Genomic DNA, 22,335 nt, shown 5'->3' with positions numbered 1-22,335 from the left:
GAGCCCCAATTAAAACCCTTTCTCCTTCAAGGTGATTTTTTCCAGCTCTTTGGTCACAGTGATAAGAATAGTAATTAATGTGTACTTAACAGTCTGCTAGGGCTTACACACTGTTTTTGCCTCTTCGTAGTTATCCGATGATGGTCGCTATGTCTTGCTATCAATCTGGGAAGGATGTGATCCAGTAAACCGACTGTGGTACTGTGATCTCCAGCAGGAATCCAATGGTATCACTGGTAAGTTATTTTTAGACCTATACAATTATCCCAGGATACTCCATTAATTAGTCTGCCAGTTGACTCTCAAGAAGCCTTCCTTTCTATCACATCATATCACTTCATACAGATTTTTCTTTTTGTGCTTTTCCATGTAAATAAAGACAAATGAGATGAAGCTGGCCCTTAACTTTGCATTTTCTGAGCGGATTGAGCATAAGCATGTCTTCTGCATTTGCTTGTGATGAGATTCTTTGTGTTAGGGAGAAGCTGGGCTATTGGTCCGTAGTGGTTTAAAGTCATACGGCTTAAAGTCATATAGAATGCAAACTGCCCGGGGCAGGTGGTTAATACAGATTAGCTAGTAATCATCTGATGACCCTTCCTGAGTTGTGTACACAGAAGCAGGCTGATTTTGCTTTCTGAAGCCACATTTGTCATCATAGTGAGCACAGAACCAGTCTCTCAAAAATTGAGGGCAGCCACCAGGTGGGTAGTATAGGCCTTTAACCCCAGCACCCAGGAGGCAGAGGCAGGTGGATGTCTGTGTCTGAGACCAGCTTGGGCTCCTTAAAAGGTGGTCTCTTGAATTGACATCAGACATTAAAGCTTTTCAACTCCATAATGTTGATGTTTGACCAGCCCTGAAAATCTATCACCTAAGCCAATAGCCAAATGAGGATGCCTAATGAACTCATTAGGGTAAAATAATGATATCTCAGAGACACTTCACATGGGTTTTCAAAATTCTGTAATAATTTACTTACCTCGTTAAACAGTACCCAGTGTTCTGATGCAAAGATATTTCCTTGTGATTTAAACATCTGAGCAAGGTCCACATGCTGTCATTCTAGCTATCACAGCACATTTCGCCATGTGGCAGGATGGTTGGGAATTTATTATACTGTTGCCATGCATGTAAAAAGGTAGTGGCGTCTATTTTGGTCTCAGAACTACAGCTATCGCATCAGTGTTCACTGTCTCTGTAAGGAAAAGCGCTCCGGCAATTTTCACAGAGTCTCTGAATAGTGGAACAAGCCTCTTTAGATTAAGCCCACATGAAACAGTGTTGCTGTCCTGGAGCTCCACCCAGGTGGAAAGGATTTGGGCTTCCCCTGCCTTATTAAAATTCCCAGTTACAGTGTTCCTTCTCAAGAGAGAGCTGCTGTTTACAACTTCAGCATGTCGGTAAATTACTAAGTAGGCTGATGCCGTTAAAGGATGCAAGCTGACAAATTAAAAAAACACAAATTGCTTACCTTAGGTAAGGAAATTCCATGTCCACACATGAGGGCACTGAGCTACAATTGCTAGCCCCCGCCTTACTGCCGGAGAGCCGTAAGGTAGAGACGGCTTGGGAGGTGGATGCTTCATGGGTGTGTGTGTAGGACAGAAGAGAGGTGGGGTTGGGAGAGAGAGTGAATCTGAAGGAAGAGTACTGTTGCAGGGAGTTGGCTTGCATGATTGTGGGAAGCATTCTTGCAAATGCGGGCTCTGCGGGGCCAGCTGTCAGGAAGAACAGACAGGCTGATGCCGTTGTCCCCAAATGCAGCTTCTTCTCCGGCGAAGTCTCCCCTCCAACCTTTTGACTTTTCAGTTGTTGATCAGGGCCCACCCATAGTCAAGAGCTGTGTCCCGCGCCTTATGACGTCACAGCCGCAGTGCACAAAGACTGAAACACTAAGTTAGTATGTTTGATTGGCTGGCCAGGCCAACAGTCCTTGCTCCCGGGAGCCACATCAACAGCAGTGGCGCAAATGGGTCTTACGACACTGACCTGAGTTCACAGTTGTCATAAGGTTACTGAGCTGGTCGGTTCGGAGGTCACTGCAAGCAGCTCATCATTCCCGTATGAGCTCCAGAAGCAAGCCTACCTCCAAGTGAATATCAGGGCGGGTGATGTGAAGCTGTGAGCTACTTACCAGTGAGCCTTCTGCAGTGACAGCTGCCAGTTCCTGAGCACTGCAAGGCCTAGCGTCCTTTCTGTTGTGTTTAGGTAGGTTTTTTTTTTTTTTTTTTTTGAGATTTATTGTTTAGATGTTTGGTGGTATTTTGCCTGCATATGTGTCTGTTGCATCCCCAGAACTGGACTTCTGGATGGTTGTGAGCCACCATGTGGTTACTGGGAAGCGAACTGGAGCTCTCTGGTACAAGAATGCTCTTTACTGCTGAGCATTTCTCCAGCCTCTTTTTTTTCCCCCCTAATAATTACTGTTTCACTAGCCTCACATTTGTAGATAACAGAAACCACAGTAGTAGGGATTGGCCCACTGGACCACTCAGTTTCATGCATGAGTTCAAAAGTCAGTTGCAGAGGACACTGGTAGAGGCATCTCGTTTGTTATTTTCTTAGTAGTCACCGGTTTACCGTGAATCAGTCATATGATTGCAGCTATTTAAAGAAGCAATACAGTTGTTCCCTGACACCCCCGTGACATGGATTCCAGGACTCCTGGCAGACACCAGAATCCTCCCGCCTGTTACGTGAAACGAGAGCGTTTTCCCGGAACCTCCCACAGCTGTCACTTCACCTCATTTCTAGACTACTTAATAAGAGCTAAGACAGAATGGATGCTATGTAAGCAGTTGCTGCTCTGTCTTGTCTGAGGGTTTAGTGACAGACTCTTTCAGTACAGATGCATTGTTTTTTTTCCTTTAGTGTCTGTTCAGTCTGGCTGTTTGGATCAGGGCCTTACCCACAGCAGTCAAGAGGTGGCTGCAGTATGTGTGCTCAGCCCCTGAAGTGATTAAGTCAGTGTAGGCTCTAAAAAGAAGACACGGTAGATGAGGTAGTGATTGTTAAGTTACTTACATAGTTTGTTTTAATTATAACTGAGTATCTTGATTTTCTCTCTCAAGATAACCATGTCTCCAAATGGAAAAATAATACCTGTTTCACAAGGTATTATAAATAGTGAAAATGCAGAGAACGGGGCTGAACAGGGTTTGGGTTCCTGGGATACAGAGGGCTCTGTCCTTGCTCCTCCTTTTCCTTGACAGAAGTGGGTCTTTGGCATAGCAACGCTTTGGCTTTAGTTAACAGAATAGTAGGACAAGGACACACTTAGAGGTGTTTTACTTGTTTGTTTTTAACTCCTAATTATCAAAGTTACTGTAAATACAGGTTTTGGTTATTAATGTGTTTACTACAAACCCAGATAATTCGTTTAGCACACAGTCAGAAGAGCTGTGTCTCTGCCGGAAGTGGTGGAAAGGGTCTCTGGCTGATGTTCAAGCTTGTGCCAGCTGGCAGGAACGAATACCACCCTCTAGCTCTTGATCTGCTCCCCCACCTTTGCCAACCTGTTTAAAAGGAAGAACAGCCATTGGACTTAAATGTCCTGTTTACCTTAAATATTGGTGAATTAGTCAAGAATATATGATGACTAAAAATCACATGGGATGTTAAAAATCCCCTACTTCTGTGTTAGGGAAACCTATATTCCTTTTGATGCACTGAAAGCCCTTTTGCTCTGATTTTAACCTTTCCCCTTCAAGGGCAGGAAGAACTATTAAAATTAATTTTTTTATTAAGACACTACAAAATTGCCTTTCTAAAGAATGAGTACCACCCGGGCCTTTAATCCCCGCACTCGGGAGGAGGCAGAGGCAGGTGGAGCTCTGGGAGTTTGAGGCCAGCCAGGGCTACACAAAGAAACCCTGTCTCAAAAAAACTTAAAAAAAAAAAAAAAAAAAAGTGAGTCATTTTGTTGGGCAGTAGTGGTGGAACACCAACACTCAGGACGCAAAGGCAGCCGGATCTCTGAGTTCTAGGACAGCCTGAACTATGCAGAGAAGTCCTGTCTCAAAAAATAAAAAATAAGTAAGTAAGTTCACTTCAATGATCTCCCTGAGCCTAGACCTTGCTGTCTTCTGCCCTTTTATTTGTCTGTGCATGGCAGGGTTTGGGGTCAGGGCCTGAACAGTGCTTGATGGTCTTGTAATAGCTGTGCACCAGCTTGTGGAAGATGACAAGATCCTTTTATAGGCCCTATGCCCAAATAACCTGTGTGATAAGCCTTCCTCCCTCTGTACCACCAATACAATTTACATTTGTTCTAGGTTTGTTTTTTAACTTTTGAACCCCTTTATTATGTCATAAAAATTGTGTCTTAATGCATATAACCCAATCAATGGTTTGGGGGAAGCCGTCATTTTTAAAATATTGGTTATAAAGACTTTTTCTAGGAAAATGGCTGTATGCCGCAGTAGAGGCAAATCAGATTTTAAAAGATCATTGTTAATAAGGTGTTCTGTTCAGAGGTGTCACATTTCGTTTTCATCACTTGAAGAATGGTGGGGTAATCAGGGTGTTAAGTACTGTATTTGTCATGTTTCCCGGGGCCAGGTTCAAAGTTACAAATACAGGTCCCTCCTTTAGTCTAATCAGGCCCTCATCCCCCAGTAGCACACTATTCTCTACCCAAGGACACAGCTTACAAGCCCGATTTGCTTCACAGCACCCTTTAAAGACAGAGATGTATTTTGAGGAAGAGGGGTGGTGGAGGAGGGATAAATAGGGCTAAGCATGTTTTTAAAAGCCATAGAAATTATGTTATCTTATCTAAAATAATGTGTGTGTAGCTTAAATGAAATTACACCACGGGGTAATAATGCCATGTCCACAAAAATCATAGACTGTCTAATAAAAATCCTAATAACAGCCATGAAAAACCTCCCTTTGAGTTGTTGGCCAGAGGAGTCCACAGGATTCCCAAAACAATATCTCGACCATGGCTGTTGCCCACGGTTACCTCCCCAAATTTTAAGGTAAGTACTTATGGATATAGGACTTGGAGGAGTAGAGCTGGCCCTGACTCAGCAGCTTCTTCCCTGAGGACTAGCTCTCGTAACCCTAGAAGATGCTATATAAACTGTCAAGGGAGAAAGCAATAGTCCCACCCAGTTTTTTATACCTTTTTTATATCTTTGAGCCACAGCGATAATCCATATGGTAAGGTGTCCCCAAGGATGCAAAAGTGGTACTTCGTCTTAGCAGTAACCAACAGCCATCCGATGGGATTTAGGGGTTGGGCCACTCAATAGGAGGGAATTCATGTCTGGTACTGTAACCTTAGGAACTTTCCATGGCTAGTGAGGCCACGGGACCATAGGAGAACTTACGGCTGCCACTTTATCAAACCAGTGTGATTTCCAGCTGCATTCTAAATAACCCTACATTCGGAGAGTAGTGTGGGTCTTGCACCTCATTAAAGAAGCTTATTTTGGCAGCCGACAGACCAGTACAGAAAACCACAACTGGTCAGAATGCAGAGGATTGCTAACTGGGGTGCCTAGCTCCGACTGATAGATCTACAACACAAGCCCTACATTTAAGGCTCAGGGAACATTATCAAAGAAGAGGAAAAACGACATTTGCCTTGAGATTGTGTCTTCTGTATATGACAGAGAAGGTATACCCAAGAAATCTCAACAGTGTGGCTTCTTAAATAAAACCTAAACAGTGACAGTAGCTGACGTGACCATGGTGGGAATCTCTGGGTCCCACCCTAGATGAATTACCTAGCTTTAGGTAATTAATTACTGGTGAGAGAGGGGGAGTCAATCTTCCCAGGGGCGAACCCATACGTGGTTATAAAATTCCAAATAGTGAGCCTTAAAAAGATATACATGCAAATGACTAGACTCAGCAGGATATGTTTATGTGTTTGTACAACAATAATAATTAAAGAAAAAGAGGCCATGACTTGAGTAGGAGCACAGCAAGGCTTAGAGGAAGGAGGGGCAGGATGTAAGTGCAACAGACATATATGAGACTAAATGAACTAAGACACGGGTTGAGGCCAGCCTAAGGAAGTCCTTCACGCCCAGGCATCTGAAACTTCTCCCCCTCAGCTACAGTATAAGATATCACCTCAGTCTGTTATCCTTGGGACATGGCAAGCTTTTATAGTTTGCATAAAGTGTAGAAGCATCTTTGTTCCTATTAGAGATTTTCACACATTTTTCCATGAGGTGTAGTTAGATCACTAATGACTTATTTTTTTAAAAAAAGAAACTGAAGTGTGTCTTTGCTCTAGGAAAACTGTAAGAGGATTTGTTTTAAGTTATTCTCCACCCAGTAAACAAATCATTCCTTAGCAAGAAGGAGGCTTTACAAAAAGCAAAGTTAACTTTATGGTGGAGAGGTTTGGGAATTGACTTCTAATGGCCTCAGAGTGAATAATGGCGTGTACGAAGAAAATGTTCAAAACTGAAAGGGTTAAAAAATTAAGCCATGTTTCTTTTGAAAAAGTAACTTTCCTGTTGTTCGAGTTTAAATCAACAGGGTTCTTACTTGTGAGTAGCAAAAATGAATGAGCCCCCTTGGGGCAGGCAAACCCCCCCTTTTTTTTTTCTTTTTTTGCAAATTGCTATTTATTTTTCTGTCAAAGCCCTGGAGCACAAAGGGATTTCACAGGCCTCCTTTTGAAATGTTCTGCCTGGTAAGGCTGTGGCCCTCAAACTGTTGTCTCAGCAGCCTTTCACAGTGATATTTGCACCTCGTGTTTATTGCTGCTTTTTTATTCACTGTAACAAAGAACTGGGATCAACCTAGATGCCCAATTTGATAATGGTATATTTATCAAATGGAAAACTCTACAGCTCTAAAGAAAAATGTAGTCACAAAGCATGCAGAAAGTGGGTGGACTGAGAATGTATAATGTTCAGTGAGGTCACAGAATCTCAGAAAGGAAAACGTACAATCTCTGCTACGGGGACCTAGCCAGTTACGATATGTACATTGAGACATGGGTACACTATAACATGCAGAAAAGAGAGTAAGAAGGGCTAAATATTAGGGGGTGCTGTAATGGACACAAACAAGAAAGAGGGTGTAAAGCTAATTGTTTTGCTAGTTCTAACTCTGTCGTGGATTTCTGGTTTAGGTGGTTTGGTTAAATGTATAAGATCCGTTGATGGCCACAGTGTAAAATCACTGTGAAGCCTCACAGCTACAGCGTGGCTGTTCTGACTGCATAGAAGTTCACTGTGAATATATAGCCTTTGGGCCTGGGTAATTCTGTGTGTGATGCTTTTTATTCAGCCTTATTCTGAGGAGCCGCAGACTCACAGTAGACAGTTACAGCTGGAGTCGGCTCTTCACAAGGTGAGGACGTGCGCAGGCTCATCTGAGGTTTCAGCATGCAGCAGAGTCTGGTCACTTGAGTAACGTTGCCTCTCTTCTGGCTCACCTGTGTGCACCACAGAGCCAGAGGATTTTCCTGTAGTGTCTTGGATCTGGCCCATACTCCAGTGATGTTGAGCAGGTTGGGACTGATATAAATGCCACTGTCCCAATGACTTTTTCGAGCAGAAACCATACAAAGGTTATGCTGTAAAATAAATGTTTCCCATCAGAAAATGCTTTACTGTCGGGGGGATATTTTAAAATCTGACATTTCGCTGGACCAAGATTTTGTGTTAACAAATGTCACAGTCCAAGAAATAGTGTTTTATTATCACTTTTACTATGAACAAATGAAGCTTTCTGATTATCTTCAAATGTCTGATTAGCAGCTAATAACTTTACTTACGTTGTTGTTCTAAGGCTTGAGTAGTGTGTGTGTGTGTGTGTGTGTGTGTGTGTAAAGCATTGTTTTATGTGAACAAGCTATGATTATACAGTGGATCACTTACTGAACACTCATTTGAGGGAAGCAATTTTCCACTTAAAAAGTTAAGAAGTGTAATTGTGCATCATATGCAGAGTGTAAGCTCCTATGAAGTGTGATTGTAAGGTCTCTGGCCTGAGAGTCTGTATGATTATGTACCCTGAGTAACCACTGAACTGAAACACTTGAAGTACTGCGAACAATAATGTGGAGCTTACCAAACGCATTGTTGTTTCGGCAGAAAGGGAACAGAACTCATAGAGGAGTTCTTAGCATTCGTGAAGGAGCTATCGACAAGATAAGAATTTTCCCCAGATGCATGAGAGACACCGACCTTCAAATGGAATCAACATTGATGCCTCTGAGGTCTAGAACGCCAAGAACTTAAAATGTTCCTATGTTGGTTGTATTTGAAGAGGGCAAGCAAAAGAAAGTACAGACCTTCCCTGAAAGGTTGCCACTTCAGTCTGGGCCCCACGGGCTCCCACAGACAAGATTTCGAAGGATATTAGCATCCCACAGTGAGAAACATCATACGGAGACGTTTGCCGGAGGGCGAGGTAGAGCCAAGTTACACCAGAGTGGGATTATCAGATTCCCAGTGTGAATTGTGTTAAACACGCTTGTTTGTTTTGTTTTTTTTGAGACAGGGTTTCTCTGTGTAGAGACAGGGTTTCTCTGTGTAGCCCTGGCTGTTCTAGAACTCACTCTGTAGAACAGGCTGGCCTTGCACTCAGAAATCCCCTTGCCTCTCTCTATGAGAGTGAGATTAAGGGTGTGTGTCACTACCACCCGGTGTATTAAATACACTTACCCAAAAATTAACAGTTTAAAAGAAGAAAAAACAATTAGCATAATGTTGCTGTTTAAACAACACAACAACAAATCTTGCACGCGTATGCAAGAAATAGACTATAAATGACCGACCGTCAGGTTTAGAAAACAGCTCAGGCTTTTAATTAGTAGAGCACATGTCCATTACAGTTAGGAAAGAGGAGATTAAACACAGCAAAAGGGAGAGTTAGTGAAAGAGAATCTAAGTATAAGGAAATTCCTAAAGTGCAGCCCACCAAAAAGTAGAAAAACATGAGTTACTGGGCACGAAGACCAAACTTCTGTACAAATGATAGACTGCAGGTTGGGAGCAGAAGGCAGCTTAGGGAGGCTGACAAGATGAAGAATGGCTGAGAGAGTGATGTAGCTACCTCAACAAACAGCAGAGCATACTTTAAAGCAAGGCCTGTCGCTGGAGATAAAGCTTCATGAGCACAGCCATCTCCAGGAAGTTTTATTTAAGTATTGTAGCTCTAGGGCTAGTGGCTACCACTCTAGCCGCATGCAAACACACACATTTAAAATGGCCCCACAAGTCCAGCCTTTCTGTGGAAGACAGGACGAATGGCAGAACTGCCTCAGATGCACAGTTGAGTAGTATGAGTAGGGATTATTTGACATACCATTCCCAATGAGTTCAGAGGCTTCTTCTTCAGTTATGTACACAATAGTTTTTAAGTCAAAAGGCTGTCCTAATTAAATTGAAAAGTATTAAAAAAAAAAAAAAAAGACCAGATACATTCTTTGACCGTAGCAAGGTTTAGACAAAAGTCAATAGCAATAACCAAATACTCTACAGACCTCACCAAGGTAATGTCTTGTGAAAGATGTGAGCTGCAAAGGAATGCTTGTGTGGTGACAGTTCGAAGACAGTAAACGGAGGCACAGCTCCAGTGTTTGCTGAGGAAGGTGGACAAGGTGCACATAAGGGCACAGTCGAGTGGCTCAGCTCCTGTGTGGGCTGCTGCATTGCTGGCCTTATGCTTTGTTTTTCCAGATGAGTTTTCAAATAACGGCGCAATGCCTGCAAACCTTACTGTGCTACATTTATCTGATTCTAATGGGATCCGTTGTCTCTTTGAAATACTGATTCTTCGTATGTAGGGCTGTTGTATATTTTTATCTTGGTGTTTCCTTAGAAAACCTGGGAGGTTTCGTTTGCTTGTTTGCTTTGGTGTAGTCCTCACATTCCGTGCTAGGTCCATTCCTAAATGTTTTACTAAGCTTGTCTCACTTGGTTTGTGTTTTTAACTGATTATTGCCAACCTGTCGGTTTGCTTTAGATTTTTATTTTTACTGCTAGTTTTATTGGTCTTAATTGAAATTACTCTTAAAAATAATTTTACTATGGAGTAGATGCTGACAGTCACTTTAAAGATAATTTTCATGTATCCTGTGATTCTTAGTCGAAGGTTGAGGAAATAAGGCTAAACAGGATAAAGAGATCACTCATAGCTACACAGCTAAACAGCAGGAGAGCTGGGATTTTGATCCAAATGTGTGTGACCACAGGACCGGGTCTCCCGTGTGGGGATTGCACTTTCCCTGACATGTTTAATTCCACGCGTTATGCAGAGAGATTCTGTGGGTGCAAATATGACCTGAGTGTAAAGTACTTACAGCGAACAGTGGGATTGCCCATGAGAAGCTGTGGAATTGAGGTCAGGAGATGTTTAGCGCTCTTTTGTATACATTTTCTAAGATGGTCCCTGAGCCTCTGTGTCAGGCACGCCAGGCGTCTTCAGGGTGAGCTTTCGATCATTACAGACGATTTACAGGATGATGGCAAATGCAGTTCGGAGTTCGGTGGCGACCACTCCATACCAGTCCTAAGGGATAAAGGATTGTTCTAACTTCACTCGGTACAGCTTGTGAGCTTGTGTGCAAGCGTGCGTGCATGTGTGTGTGTCTTTAAAGTACCTGCAAGAGAGTGTGAAGTAGCAATTAAAACCTGTAAGTTAAATGCATAGCTCTGTCTTGAGGGAAACTGCAACAGGTGCATGCCTGGTGGCCACTTGAGAGCAGGCCAAGCAGAGGACACCGCCGGTAGCGTCCCCGAGCACCACAAGCGCTCACGGGGTGAGGAAAGACTTGGAACGAGTGAAGTTGGGAAAGGACTGCTGTGTGGGGACTTACTTCAGGGTGTCATGGGAAAGTCCCCGGAAGGTTCAAAGGTTCCTCATGAACCAGGTTAGGGCATTAAGGCATGTGCTGGCTGGAACAGAGTATACCAAGAGTGGCCGTGGGAAAACCAGGCAGAAGGCTAATGCTACAGGCCAGGGCTTCTCAGACTTGGCACTGTTACTGTCTTTTAGCTGGCTGCCGCTTTGCCGTGGTGGCCCGTTTAGCAGCATCTCTGAACTCTGCCACTAGGTGGCAGCAGCGGTCCTCATTTCCTAAGTTAGACCTACAGGCTGCTTGGAGAAGGGTCTGTTGACCCTGCTTGAGGGCCACTGCTGTGAACCAGATGGTGGGGGATGAGGACATTGTAGGGTGGCAGGAAAGGTGGAAAGGCAGGGTTTGATTTGAGACTTGCTCAGGTGGAAGAGGATTATTTAGCAGGTGTATGGAATGGTAGGACATGAGATACGGTCCTGCAGGCTCCCCTCAGCACCGGGGTTTTCCTTGGCATCAACCCACAGCTAGCCCTTGCCCTTTCCTGTGTGCTGGAGTTCCCAGTACCATCTGTGCTTTGTGCTTTGTAGAAAGAAAAGAAGCCCTCGCCTACAGAGATAGCTATATCGTTTCTTCCAGTATCAGAGAGGTGACGGGAATGCTTTGTCTCCTCATTCCAGGAATCCTGAAGTGGGTAAAACTGATAGACAACTTCGAAGGAGAATATGACTACATAACCAACGAGGGGACGGTGTTCACATTCAAGACGAACCGCAATTCTCCCAATTATCGTCTGATCAACATCGACTTCACGGACCCTGACGAGTCCAAGTGGAAAGTGCTTGTTCCAGAGCACGAGAAAGATGTCTTAGGTGAGACGGGCCCTCGGAAGCTGTGCTCGGGAGAACATCAGCAGTCAGCAGTTGGGCCTTCGGGTCTGCTGACTAGTTAGCTACTCAGTGCAGAGCCTTTGGCTTGTAATTATTAGGACTTCTGTGCTTAACCAGCGCGCACAGTCTGATAAAAGTGTGACAGATAGCTCTCAGCTGTTTGTTTCTACCTGTTGTAGAAGTGAGGGTGGAATTCCAGCCATCTTGCTGTTAAGGAGAAGAGACTGCCTTTATATTTAACTGAAAGCTACCTCAGGTGCTTACACATTTTTGTAAAAAAGTGACATGCTGACTTACAAATGATTGTGTGAAAACTGAACTTGTCTGGAAGGCTCCCTAGTCTGGGGAGAGGTTTTCACATAAAAGAGGAGTCCAGCACTTCCAACCAATGAAGGAAGAGTTTGCTTGTGGGAAGTGAGCGTCTGTGGTGAGTTCAGTGAGGAATCTCAGGCCATTCAGAAATAGATCGTATGTAGTGGAGAACCTCGGCCAAGCTGCCGGGTGCCTTCTCAGCCAGAGCACGCCTGCAGTGTGTTCTCCAGGGTGTTCTTTAAGCAGCATGTATGTTTTCAGCTATGCAGATCCAGGTTCTCATCTGGACCTGTAAGAAACTCCTCCCTGTCCGCTGTGCTTTGCCAGGAGTTAAGCCTGGGATTGCTGGGGTGGAAAGCAGGGAGCTGATCTTGAGATCACAGGTTCCCACAGGCACTCCCTGCTGTGTCTCTTTTCTATAGTTCCTGTAGTTCTTGAGGAAGATGAGTTTGCTTGGATTTCAATCCAGCCCTGGACACCCCCCCCCCCCATCTTGTATTAAGATCCCTACCTTCGGCCCACAAGCCAGTATCAGAAAAGCCCCCAAGACAGCCCTACCTGCCCTTCCCTGTGAAATTCATGCCTACAGCTCCAGCCCCCAGCTCAGCAAGGTTTGCCACTAAGGTAGCAGCTTGTCCTGCCTCCAGATCCCGTCCAGTGAGGGCGTGCCAGGCTGCTGCCGAGTAGTGCTGTGTCTGTCCCCGGCCTCAGTGAGTAGAACCCTACTCCTTAGTGAGGAGAGACTCAGAGCAGGAGGAGCACCTTCCCATCCTCCTCAAAACCATCTTCTCGGACTGCAGGTTGTAGAGCAGGCGCTGCACCATTTCATTTCCTCCAACGTCTTCAGGCCAAAACCCTTTCAGGGCAGTGTGAGAGCCTGATGACTCTTGTTTACGCTGAGGCAGAACTACCCCACGAGGTGGGTACACCCAGAAGCAGTGCCAAGGCGCCACGCCTGGCCCTACTCCTGTTTAAATGCCTTAAGTGACATCCTGTCTCATTTATAGAGAAATGCAAGTAATGGCTGGCAATTTGGTGTGGCAGACTTCCTTCTGAAAAGCTGGAGGCTCTTTAGCCGGGGAAGGGGAAGACTTCAGTGTTCACCAGGCTCATCACTTCTAAAGAAGCAAAGCTCGCAGTACCTGTCAGTGCAGAATGCCCTACTGCAGCTCCAGCCCAGAGGTGGCTCACAGAGGGCAGCCGTAGAGCAGCGCTTTTATCCATGACGCTCTACAGATCGCCTGTCCTTCCGATTCGCTCTGTCTCTCTTATAGTTTGGGTGATTCTCCGACAGCTGCCGTCTGCTCCACACTCCCCTGCCCCATGCTTCTCTCATGAGCACACACGAGCCGTACCGCTGGGCTGAACCAATCCTGAACAGGTTTACTTGTGGATGTACAAATTCTTGGTCTCCTTGTATGTGTGGTGATCAGAGCTACACAGGATTGATGCCCTGGGGATCCTCCCTGGGGCCAGTGCCCTGAAATTCTCAGGGATTTTCACATTTTGCGTGTGAGTTTCCAGTTTCTGGGGTTATTTAGTAAGCGATGTCAAGAACCCCTCAGGAGATCCAAGGAAAGCCTGTCCTTTGGGTACATCTGGCTTGTGGCTTGCTGTGCTGCCATTTCACCCCTCCCTGTGGGTGGTCTGTCCCCGCTTCAGGCTGGCGTCGCTGTCTGCTGTTCTATTTCTTCCCTTCCTTATGCTCTCTTCTTGTACCTCTGCCACTGAGCATTGTGAGCTTTCTACCTGGGCCATGAGAGGATCCCACATCTTCTTACCTCACCCTGCACATCCTTGTAGCTTTGGTTGTCATTTTGACACTGTTGGAAAGAGAGAGCCGAAATTGAGGACTTGTACAAATTAAATAAATAAAATAAAAATTGAGGAATTGTCCCCACTGGCATGAGGGCATGTCGACAGGACATGTTCTTGATTGCTGACTGATAGAGGGAAGTCCAGCCCACCATGGATGGTGCCATCTCTAGACAGGTGGGTGAGGGCTCTGTAGACAGATCCGTCCGCCCCTGGTTTCCTGTAGTGACAGACTATAACCTGCAAGCCAAGGAAAACCTCGCCTTCCTAAGGTGGTTTTGGTCATAGTGTTTATCACAGCCACTGAAACCAAATCAGGACGCCATGCTACAGCAAGTCCTGGCAGTTCTTCTTGAGATGTGTCTTCGCTTGGATTCTGGGCTTTATGCCCAGGGCTCTTCCCAGTGTATTACAGTGATGTTCACTCTTTATTTCCTTCTTCTACAGACTCCCCCTGTTTTGTATTTACTGGTCCCATACTGGTGTCCCGACTTACACTGACCTTCCACTCAACTGCCTGCTCAGTAGTGGGTAACTGAGCCCTATGCTCCCCTCCTCCCCAACTCACCAAATGCCCCAAGACAGACCACCACCAGCGTCACCATCTCCCAAAACGAAATGGCTTTTTTCTGAGTCTTCAAAATGCATCTCCTTGTCTTGACAGGATTGCTTTCCACCTCTTGGTCCTCACTCATTCGGGCTTACACTGCAGGCTCCTTTCCTCCATCTTCACTCGGGCCTTCATTCCTGAGTCACTGCCCTTTCTAACACCTTGTCCCCTGGAAATCCTCCCAACGTCTTCACCCCATTCCCTCACCCTCCCCTACCCTCCAGACAAAACTCATTCCTGGCTTAAGGACTCTCACCTGTTTGGGGCCTTCAACCAACAGCATGTATGTCCACATTTGTCCATTGTGTGCTCACAGGTGTGTGCCGTATGATCTCCCTCCCCTACTGGTCTCTCCCGGACCTTGCAGGGTATCTGATGATACAGCAAGGACTTAATACATTTTGGTGAAATAAGTCCTCTTGTTTGCATGGATTAAGATTGGGTTTTGTCTTTCCTCTCTATATCCCCTATAGCATGATATCAAATATCAAATGTGTATGTAGCCATCTTCATTACTTCCTATTACTTTGACAAAATACCTGAGCTAATCAACTGTAAAAAGGAAAGGTTTATTCTGATGAATAGTTTTAGAGGGTCAAATCCTTGGCTGATTTGCTCTGTTGCTTCTGAGCCAGTGGTGAGACCTAGTGGGAATCCTTACCTACCACAGGACAGTCAGAAGTAAAGCAAGAGGAAGGGAGAGGGCTAGGGGCCTCACATCTTCCAGGACACAGTGTCTTCTAACTGACTCCGTCCCACCGGCCCCATGGGCTGAGGGCCAAGCCTTCAACACGTGGGCCTTTCAGAACGCACTGTGCAAGCTAGAGCAGCAGGGATATTTGCAGTTCATACATCTAGGGTCCAGTCCAGAAAAGGGTAGCCATGAATGAGACCTAAAACACTATGAAATGGGTTCTTTAGTAACCTGAAGTTGTCAAGGCTGAACTTTCTGGGTGGTGTTGTGTTTCAGTGAGTGTCAGGAGGTTGTGCTCTCTTGCTTGCGCATCAGCCAGGTGGAGCCTGCTTTATTTCCTGAACATAGCAGCTGCCGTCAGTTATTAAAGAATGCCGCTGGAGTCTAGGTGTGGGATTAAAACGGATCGTTAAACGACTTTGAAAGTGTCGTGACAGCATGTACGGTAGGGCTTTAGCGCGTTGTCCAGCTAAGTGAGTGGCACGTTCTCTGATTTCTCTCTCCTTGTCGTTTCAGAGTGGGTGGCTTGTGTCAGGTCCAACTTCCTGGTCTTGTGCTACCTCCACGACGTGAAGAACATCCTGCAGCTTCATGACCTGACTACTGGTGCTCTCCTCAAGACCTTCCCGCTGGATGTGGGCAGCGTGGTGGGGTACAGTGGGCGCAAGAAGGATTCTGAGATCTTCTACCAGTTCACATCCTTCCTGTCTCCAGGTGAGAGGCCCTCCACCGTGGTGGTGATGTGGAGCTTCTTCTGGGAAATGGCAGTGCGATGCTATGTCTGTGCCCTCCACAGGCTGCACTATAGAATCAGAACAAAGGAAAATAAAAACTCTTCTCACTAACTCCTCTGCTGGGTGCGGGAACAGCCCTTGTTCTCAATGCCAACAAATGTAACTGTCTCAGTTAGGTCTTGACTGCTGTGAAGAGACACCAGGACCATGGCAACTCTTATAGAGAAAAACGTTTAATTGGGGCTGGCTTAGAGTTTAGAGATTTAGTCCATTATCTTCACCATGGGAAACATGGCGGTGTGCAGTCAGGCCTTGTGTTAGAGAGGGGGCTGAGAGTTCTGTATCCGGACCGGCCATCCACAGCAAGCAAACTGGGTTGAGCTTTTGAGACCTCAAAAACCTCCTGGCGATGCACTTCCTCCAGCAACGACACACTTACTGTAACAAGGCCAGAACCCCTGACAGTGTTACTTCCTATGAACCTATGGCAGCCATTTTCATTCCAACCTCCACAGTAACTCTTGGTCTAGGCCTTGATCTGTACAAAGATTCTCAGTACAGGTAACAACAACAAATCCCATGAACAGCTGTTCACCCACAGTAAAGAATTCCTTTTAGAATAAACTTTGATTCTAAAACTGCAGACTTAACTCTCATGGGGGGAAAAAATGTGTGTGTTATCCTGGATCTATCATGGAAGGAAAATACTTCTAAGATGATATTTTGTATTTCCTGATATGAATGAATTAATTTTTTTTCCAAAAGTACAATAATTCCATTTTATACTTTCTGCAAAGCTGGTTATGTTCATCTTTGTTGTCTCCCGTCCGTTGGGTAGCTTTGTCGCCAAACATTATGCTGTGCTTTACCCAGGAGTCTGCTCAGTTGTAGCCGACCAGGAAGAGCTGTTCTTCAAAGTGTCTGCCTAGAAAAGCTCCCATGCTTGCCTTGTTCATTTGCCAGTCTCCTCTGGAACACTTCTGTCCCTCCAAATTTGCTGCCATTATTTGCTGGTAGATGAAGCAGTTTTTGGGGAGAGTTTGGCAGGTGATGAAGTGAGCATCTTCCTCTTGGCATTTGACCATATTGCAGTGATGCCTCATCCAGATGCAGTTTTATTTGAGCCCCAAAGTCCGTAAGGAATCTTACTGTCATGACAGCCTGCTGACAGAGCTGTTGGAACTGAGAGAGTGATGTTGTTGGTAGGTCTGGGGTGCTTAAGGCCTTACTTCGCCAAGTGTCTTTCAAGGGATTGAGAGAACTAGGAAAAGAGTCCACGAGAGAGGAAGCCAGCCCAGAGCCAGGAGTCAGGAGCCAGCAGCAAGGGGACATCAGGTGCCCTGCCCCTTCCCCACCTTTTCTCAGAGCCTGGAGCTCAGCGACAGCCAGTGAATAGAGGGAGGCGACCTAGTCCTTAATGTCCTGGGGTCCACGTTGCATGCTTAAGCTTTCACAGGTTCTAGGCATTTTATTTTAAACATCTCATATCTTCAATAGTTTAAATGCATGAAGGACACAGAGTAGGGTGACGCATCAGCTCTTAATAAAAGCCAGGGTCCCCAGAGGCTCATAATCTCCCCCAGTAGCTCCATATGTCCATTTATTTCAGGAATGGGCTCATCTTTATCTGGGCTTTGGAGGTCGGGAGAAAACTGTTCCTAGTCGTATGCCACCAGGTGCTTCTGAGGAAGCTTTAACTTGTTACTGTAATGCTTTGTTTGTGTTCCTGTCTCCTCTCATTCATTCTCCTCCATCTTTCCCTTCTCTCTTAATGCAATTGGATACCTAAAGCCAGAGAGTGGAGTTCCCAGACTCAGGCCTTCTAAAGCCAAGTGCAAAGCAGCCACCGAATAATTAAGTTCTCAAGAAAGCAAGAGCTTCCTGTGTATATACACATTCAGACACAGTCACATCGCTCAAAAGATGTCCTGTGTCAGCCTACAGGTCAGTAGCAGAGGCAGGAAGCCAGGGCAGTCTAGAATAGGATGCAATGATTCCCTGTGACACAAACCACTTAGTCTTTGAACTGCTTAGCTTTGTGCTCGTGGAAGCTTAGGGCTTGCCGAGGTTAGCTTCAGCCAGACTTGAGCTGTGTAACAAGCCAAGACAGCAGCTTCCAGGCCTGACTCTGGGAGGCAGAGAGGAGAAAGCGCTTCACACATGGTTGGTTTTGGTGCTTTGTTTTCCTTTCTAATAGCCTTAAATCCTGCTCTCGAGTAGAGCAGACAAGGTAACATACCTGAGCTACAGAACGCCATTGCCTTCTCTCCGTGTGTCTTTCCCAGCTTTTCCCAGAATGCTCTCTTCTCTAAGGCCCTCTTCTCGTTTCTTAGTGCACACCAGCTGGTCTCTGCCTCCATCCTGCTTTGTTCATCAAGGAACATCTTAAGGACAGACACTCCTTTTGACCTTAAGGGACTTCCGTAACCAAGTTCTACTTTAAATCTTTAATTCATTTCCTAGAGAGCCTTCTGCTGTTTGTGATTCAGAAAGTTTTCTTCAAGCCCACTTTCCTGGTCTTTCTCTACATGGCCCCTGATCACTTGGGACATTATGTATCCATAGGTTACAGTAGTTCATATTACACTATTAAGAATGTACAGTGGACTAACCTGGGCTATACTATACTTAGAAAATATTGATAAAATACATTTATTATTGAAAACATCAAGCTTACCCCTGCCTGCTTTATGGAACCATTTGTGTGCCCCTTATACAGAATGGAGGGAAACCAGCTTCTGTTCTGTCTCTCTTTTATTCTGCTGTTAGAATCGCATCTCAGCCTTCCTGTATAAACGGAAATGTGGAATGTCTCCTCTTCTTCATCTTCTTATTGGGGAATTTAATTCCAGTTTATTAGTGGCTTGTCTGAGTTCACTGAGCTCTTAATTCTAGCTCCTAAGTCCTTCATTATTTGCATTGACGTCATGTTGAACCAGATGATCACATGGGACACGCTTGCTCTTTATTACATCTTACTGTTTTCTTATTTGTTCTCTCATACAATACATTTAGACCAAAGCCTCCCCTAACTCCATTCCCCATCCTCTACCCCCGAGCCCCAGATCTACTGCTCACCATTTTTCTTCAGAAAGGAGCGTTGGATCATCTTTTTTCCCCAGGGAGTCACACTCTTTCTGTGTGTTTGTGGTGGGTACCCTGTAGTGACTTTTAAAAAACAAAACAAGCAAACAAAGAAAGCCCCTCATTACCTTGTTATGTGGTTATATAGATACATACGGAATATTGTTTCTCAGCTACTAGGAAAATACCTACACAGTGGGCATTGGGAGGACAGAGAGCTGCCATTTTAACCCATGATCAGTCTGTTGCGCTGTGTCCTATGGGAGCCCTATTTGGCTCCTGGTTTTCCAGCAAATACTGAGGTCCCAGGATCACTTTTTCTTACACGTGATAATGTATGTTTAAAGTAGATGAGGTGCCATTTCCACACCAGCCTTAAAGGCTCGTTCTCTCAACCACAGCATTGTACTGCCTCGTTTCTTTGACTTAATTCTTCAAATATTAAGACGATAGCATGAAGTCCAGGAGGTAGAATTTTCATGAGTGGTTAAATAAGCTAGAATTCTTGGTATATATTAGTCATGTTGCATTGTGCACAATTGCTGGGACAGAGTGGAAGGTCTGACTCTGAAATGTCTTGTGACGGATTACCTTGGGTTCCTGAATGCTACTTACATGAGCATCCATGGCTGGATGTGTGTCAGAAACTCCAAAGGGACTGCTCAGGAGACCCCTGACTGGCCCTAGATCTTGGGAATTTCCTGTCAGTGTCCTCTCAGGTAAACGACTCCAAATGAGCTCTCCATTTTTCATTGTCAGGGAGTGCGGGCCTTCCATGCCCATATGACCTGGCGTGGAAAAAACTTAGTTAGCTTTCAGGCCACTATGACAAAATACTTAACAAAGGGGAAGGAAGGGAGGAAAGGTTTATTTTGGCTCACAGCTTAATGTGTGTGTGATCCATCGTTGTGTGTGTGGTGAGTTGAGTGAGAATGGCTCCCAGAGGCTCATTTATTTGAATACTTGGTCCCATTGGTGGAACCATTTGGGAAGGGTTGGGAGTTGTGGCCTTATTGGAGGATATGGGTCACAAGGGGCTGGCTTTGGGGCTTCAAAGGACTCATGGGATCGATTCCCAGTCTCCCTCTGTCTAGTGGTTGTAGATCAAAATATGAGCTCTGGGTTGTTCCATCACTCCGCCATCATGGACTCTAGCCCCCTGAAACCATAAGGCAGATTACATGCTTTGCCTTGGTCATGGTGTTTTAGCACAGCACTCTAACAGTAGCCAGACAGAGGGGAAGGCCTGGTAGTTAGCTCCTGGCTCTCACTAGAGCAGACCAGGGAGCCGAGAGAACCGAATGCTGCTGCTCAGCTGCCTTCCTCCTTTTTCACTTGTATTCAGTCCATGACCACAGTCTGTGGGGCGGGCCTTTCTCCCTCTCCAGAAACATGCGCCACAAACACCCAGGGCTTGGCTCTTGGGTTACTGCAAATGCAATCAAGTTGATAGTAAATACTAACATCACCGTGTTGTAGGAGGGGAGACAGTAGGTGGTGGTCCCGACGACGCTGCCACCACTCCTCCAGGGACTGCTCGTGTCTCACTGTCCTCATCATGCTGGGCACAGCCACCTGAGTGGTAATGGGCTAGGCGAGGCTGCTAGCCCCAGCTAGGACCTAGCATCCTTGTGGTCTTCATGTTTCATGAGACCGGGAGGTTGACCAGAGACTTTCTTCCCTTCTAGGTGTCATTTACCACTGTGATCTTACCAAAGAGGAACTGGAACCCAGGGTTTTCCGGGAGGTGACAGTGAAGGGCATCGACGCTTCTGATTACCAGACAATCCAGGTATGGAGAAACCGATCTCTTTAGCAGGAGAGTTGGGAAATCTGTCATTCCGGCTGCGGTTCACATTCCACCTTGTCAAAAGCCACAGAGCTAACCCACGGTAATACGGAGGACAGATATTTTTGGCACCTCTGCTGTTTCTAGGCATTGAGCCAGGCATTGAGCTCGGCAGTAGTCCCTGTGGTTGCTGCCCTCCTAGCCTTTGGGTTCTGCTGCCATGGCTGCTGCTCTTGACAGGAAACCAGCAGCATTTGCCTGTGTCTGTCTGCATACTTGAAGTAGAGGAGACTGCCAAGCTCAGGTCTTCAAGAGATTTGCTCTGTTTGTGTGTGTGTTTCTGCCTGGAGCACATCTGAATGAACGGATGAGCTAAAAACTTGTTAAGACAACACACGGTCAGTCCCTCATCCGTCTTTTCAGGCTAGTACTCCCCTTTTGGCTGGTGTAGCTCTCTGAGGGTTTTGAGGCTTCCAGAAAATGAATTGCTGTTTGATTGCCAATGGTGGAGAGTGGCTGTTCCTTTACAGTGAGAGATTGCCCATTGAATGCCAGGCCAGACAGGACAGGATGGATACACATATGAACTCACAGAGACCATGGCAGCATGCACAAGGCCCTCACAACACGCAGAGCCCTAGCGCTGAGGAGAGAAAGTAGACATGGGGTCGCAACCCTAGCCAAGAAGCTGTCTGTAAGTGGTGCCCACTGGCAAAGGGAAAAGCAGTTTTTGCCAGTGGAATCTTCCCTGGCACACCCCCGGGTAAGCCTCGTGTCCAGGAGTACTTGGCCAGCTCAATGTAGACATTTCACCTCATTTTGTTTTGTTTGGGAATTTTTGTTTGTCATGCTTGTCCTTCACTTGTTTATTTTGATTTCTTTGTGTGTGTGTGTGTGTGTGTGTGTGTGTGGAGGTTTTTCTTTTCTTTTTTTTTTTTTTTTAGTTATTTTTTGTTTTTCTTTTGTTTGAAAGAAAGAGAAAAAAGAACATAAAATTGAGCAGTTAGGGAGGTGGGGAAGATCTGGGAAGAAGCGGTGCAAGAAGGGAAAACAAATCAAAATTGTATGGTAAAATTCAGTAAAAATTGTTTTAATAAGTTTTTTTTTTTTTTTTTTTTTAATAATAAACTTTTAAAAGAAGCACACACAAAAAAATGCGGGCACTCCCACCTGGAAAGCTGAATCACACAGGCTATACAGATAAGGAACCAGAACATTGAAAAGACTAGCCAGGTGGTTGTGGCTCACACCTTTAATCCCAGCACTTGGGAGGCAAAATTGGGTTCATTTCTGTGAGTTAGAAGCCAGCCTGCTCTACGGAATCTCCCTTCAGGACAGCCAAAACTTGATTTGCCAGTTGAGCATCTGGGAGGGTTTCTGTATGGGGTTGCTGTCCTGTGTGTATAACGTGGCTCTGTAGATGATGTATCCCTGTCAGCTGTTGCATTTGACTTTCTTAGGGCCTTCTTCTAGCCCTTCCTGGGCATCCCTCCTGAGGATGGGGTGTGTACTCTTCTCAGCCCCAAATGGGAGGATAAAGCTTTGGAGCTCGGCAAGTGCTTGTGTGGAGTAAAATCTCTGAGCTGGGAACAGAGCAGCTGAAGTTTCCAGGTGGCAGTGTGCCTGG

The 22,335-nt window shown here is 45.5% G+C and overlaps 1 protein-coding gene across 1 annotated transcript in view; it reads left to right on the top strand.

Annotated features, from left to right (window-relative positions):
* Prep (prolyl endopeptidase) overlaps nt 1-22,335 on the top strand; it is a 97,965-nt gene that overhangs the window by 43,360 nt on the left and 32,270 nt on the right. The window contains exons 7-10 of the mRNA XM_055616124.1: nt 131-236; nt 11,461-11,652; nt 15,618-15,815; nt 20,608-20,711. Coding sequence (XP_055472099.1) covers nt 131-236; nt 11,461-11,652; nt 15,618-15,815; nt 20,608-20,711 — 600 coding nt within the window. The remainder of the gene's footprint in view (nt 1-130; nt 237-11,460; nt 11,653-15,617; nt 15,816-20,607; nt 20,712-22,335) is intronic.

This window comes from Psammomys obesus, unplaced genomic scaffold (genome assembly GCF_907164565.1).
Source record: "Psammomys obesus unplaced genomic scaffold, mPsaObe1.curated_primary_1811, whole genome shotgun sequence".
In the NCBI taxonomy this organism is placed as follows: Eukaryota; Metazoa; Chordata; class Mammalia; order Rodentia; family Muridae; genus Psammomys; species Psammomys obesus.
The sequence above is the reverse complement of the archived record's forward strand: the minus strand, read 5'-3'. Positions and strand labels throughout refer to the sequence as shown.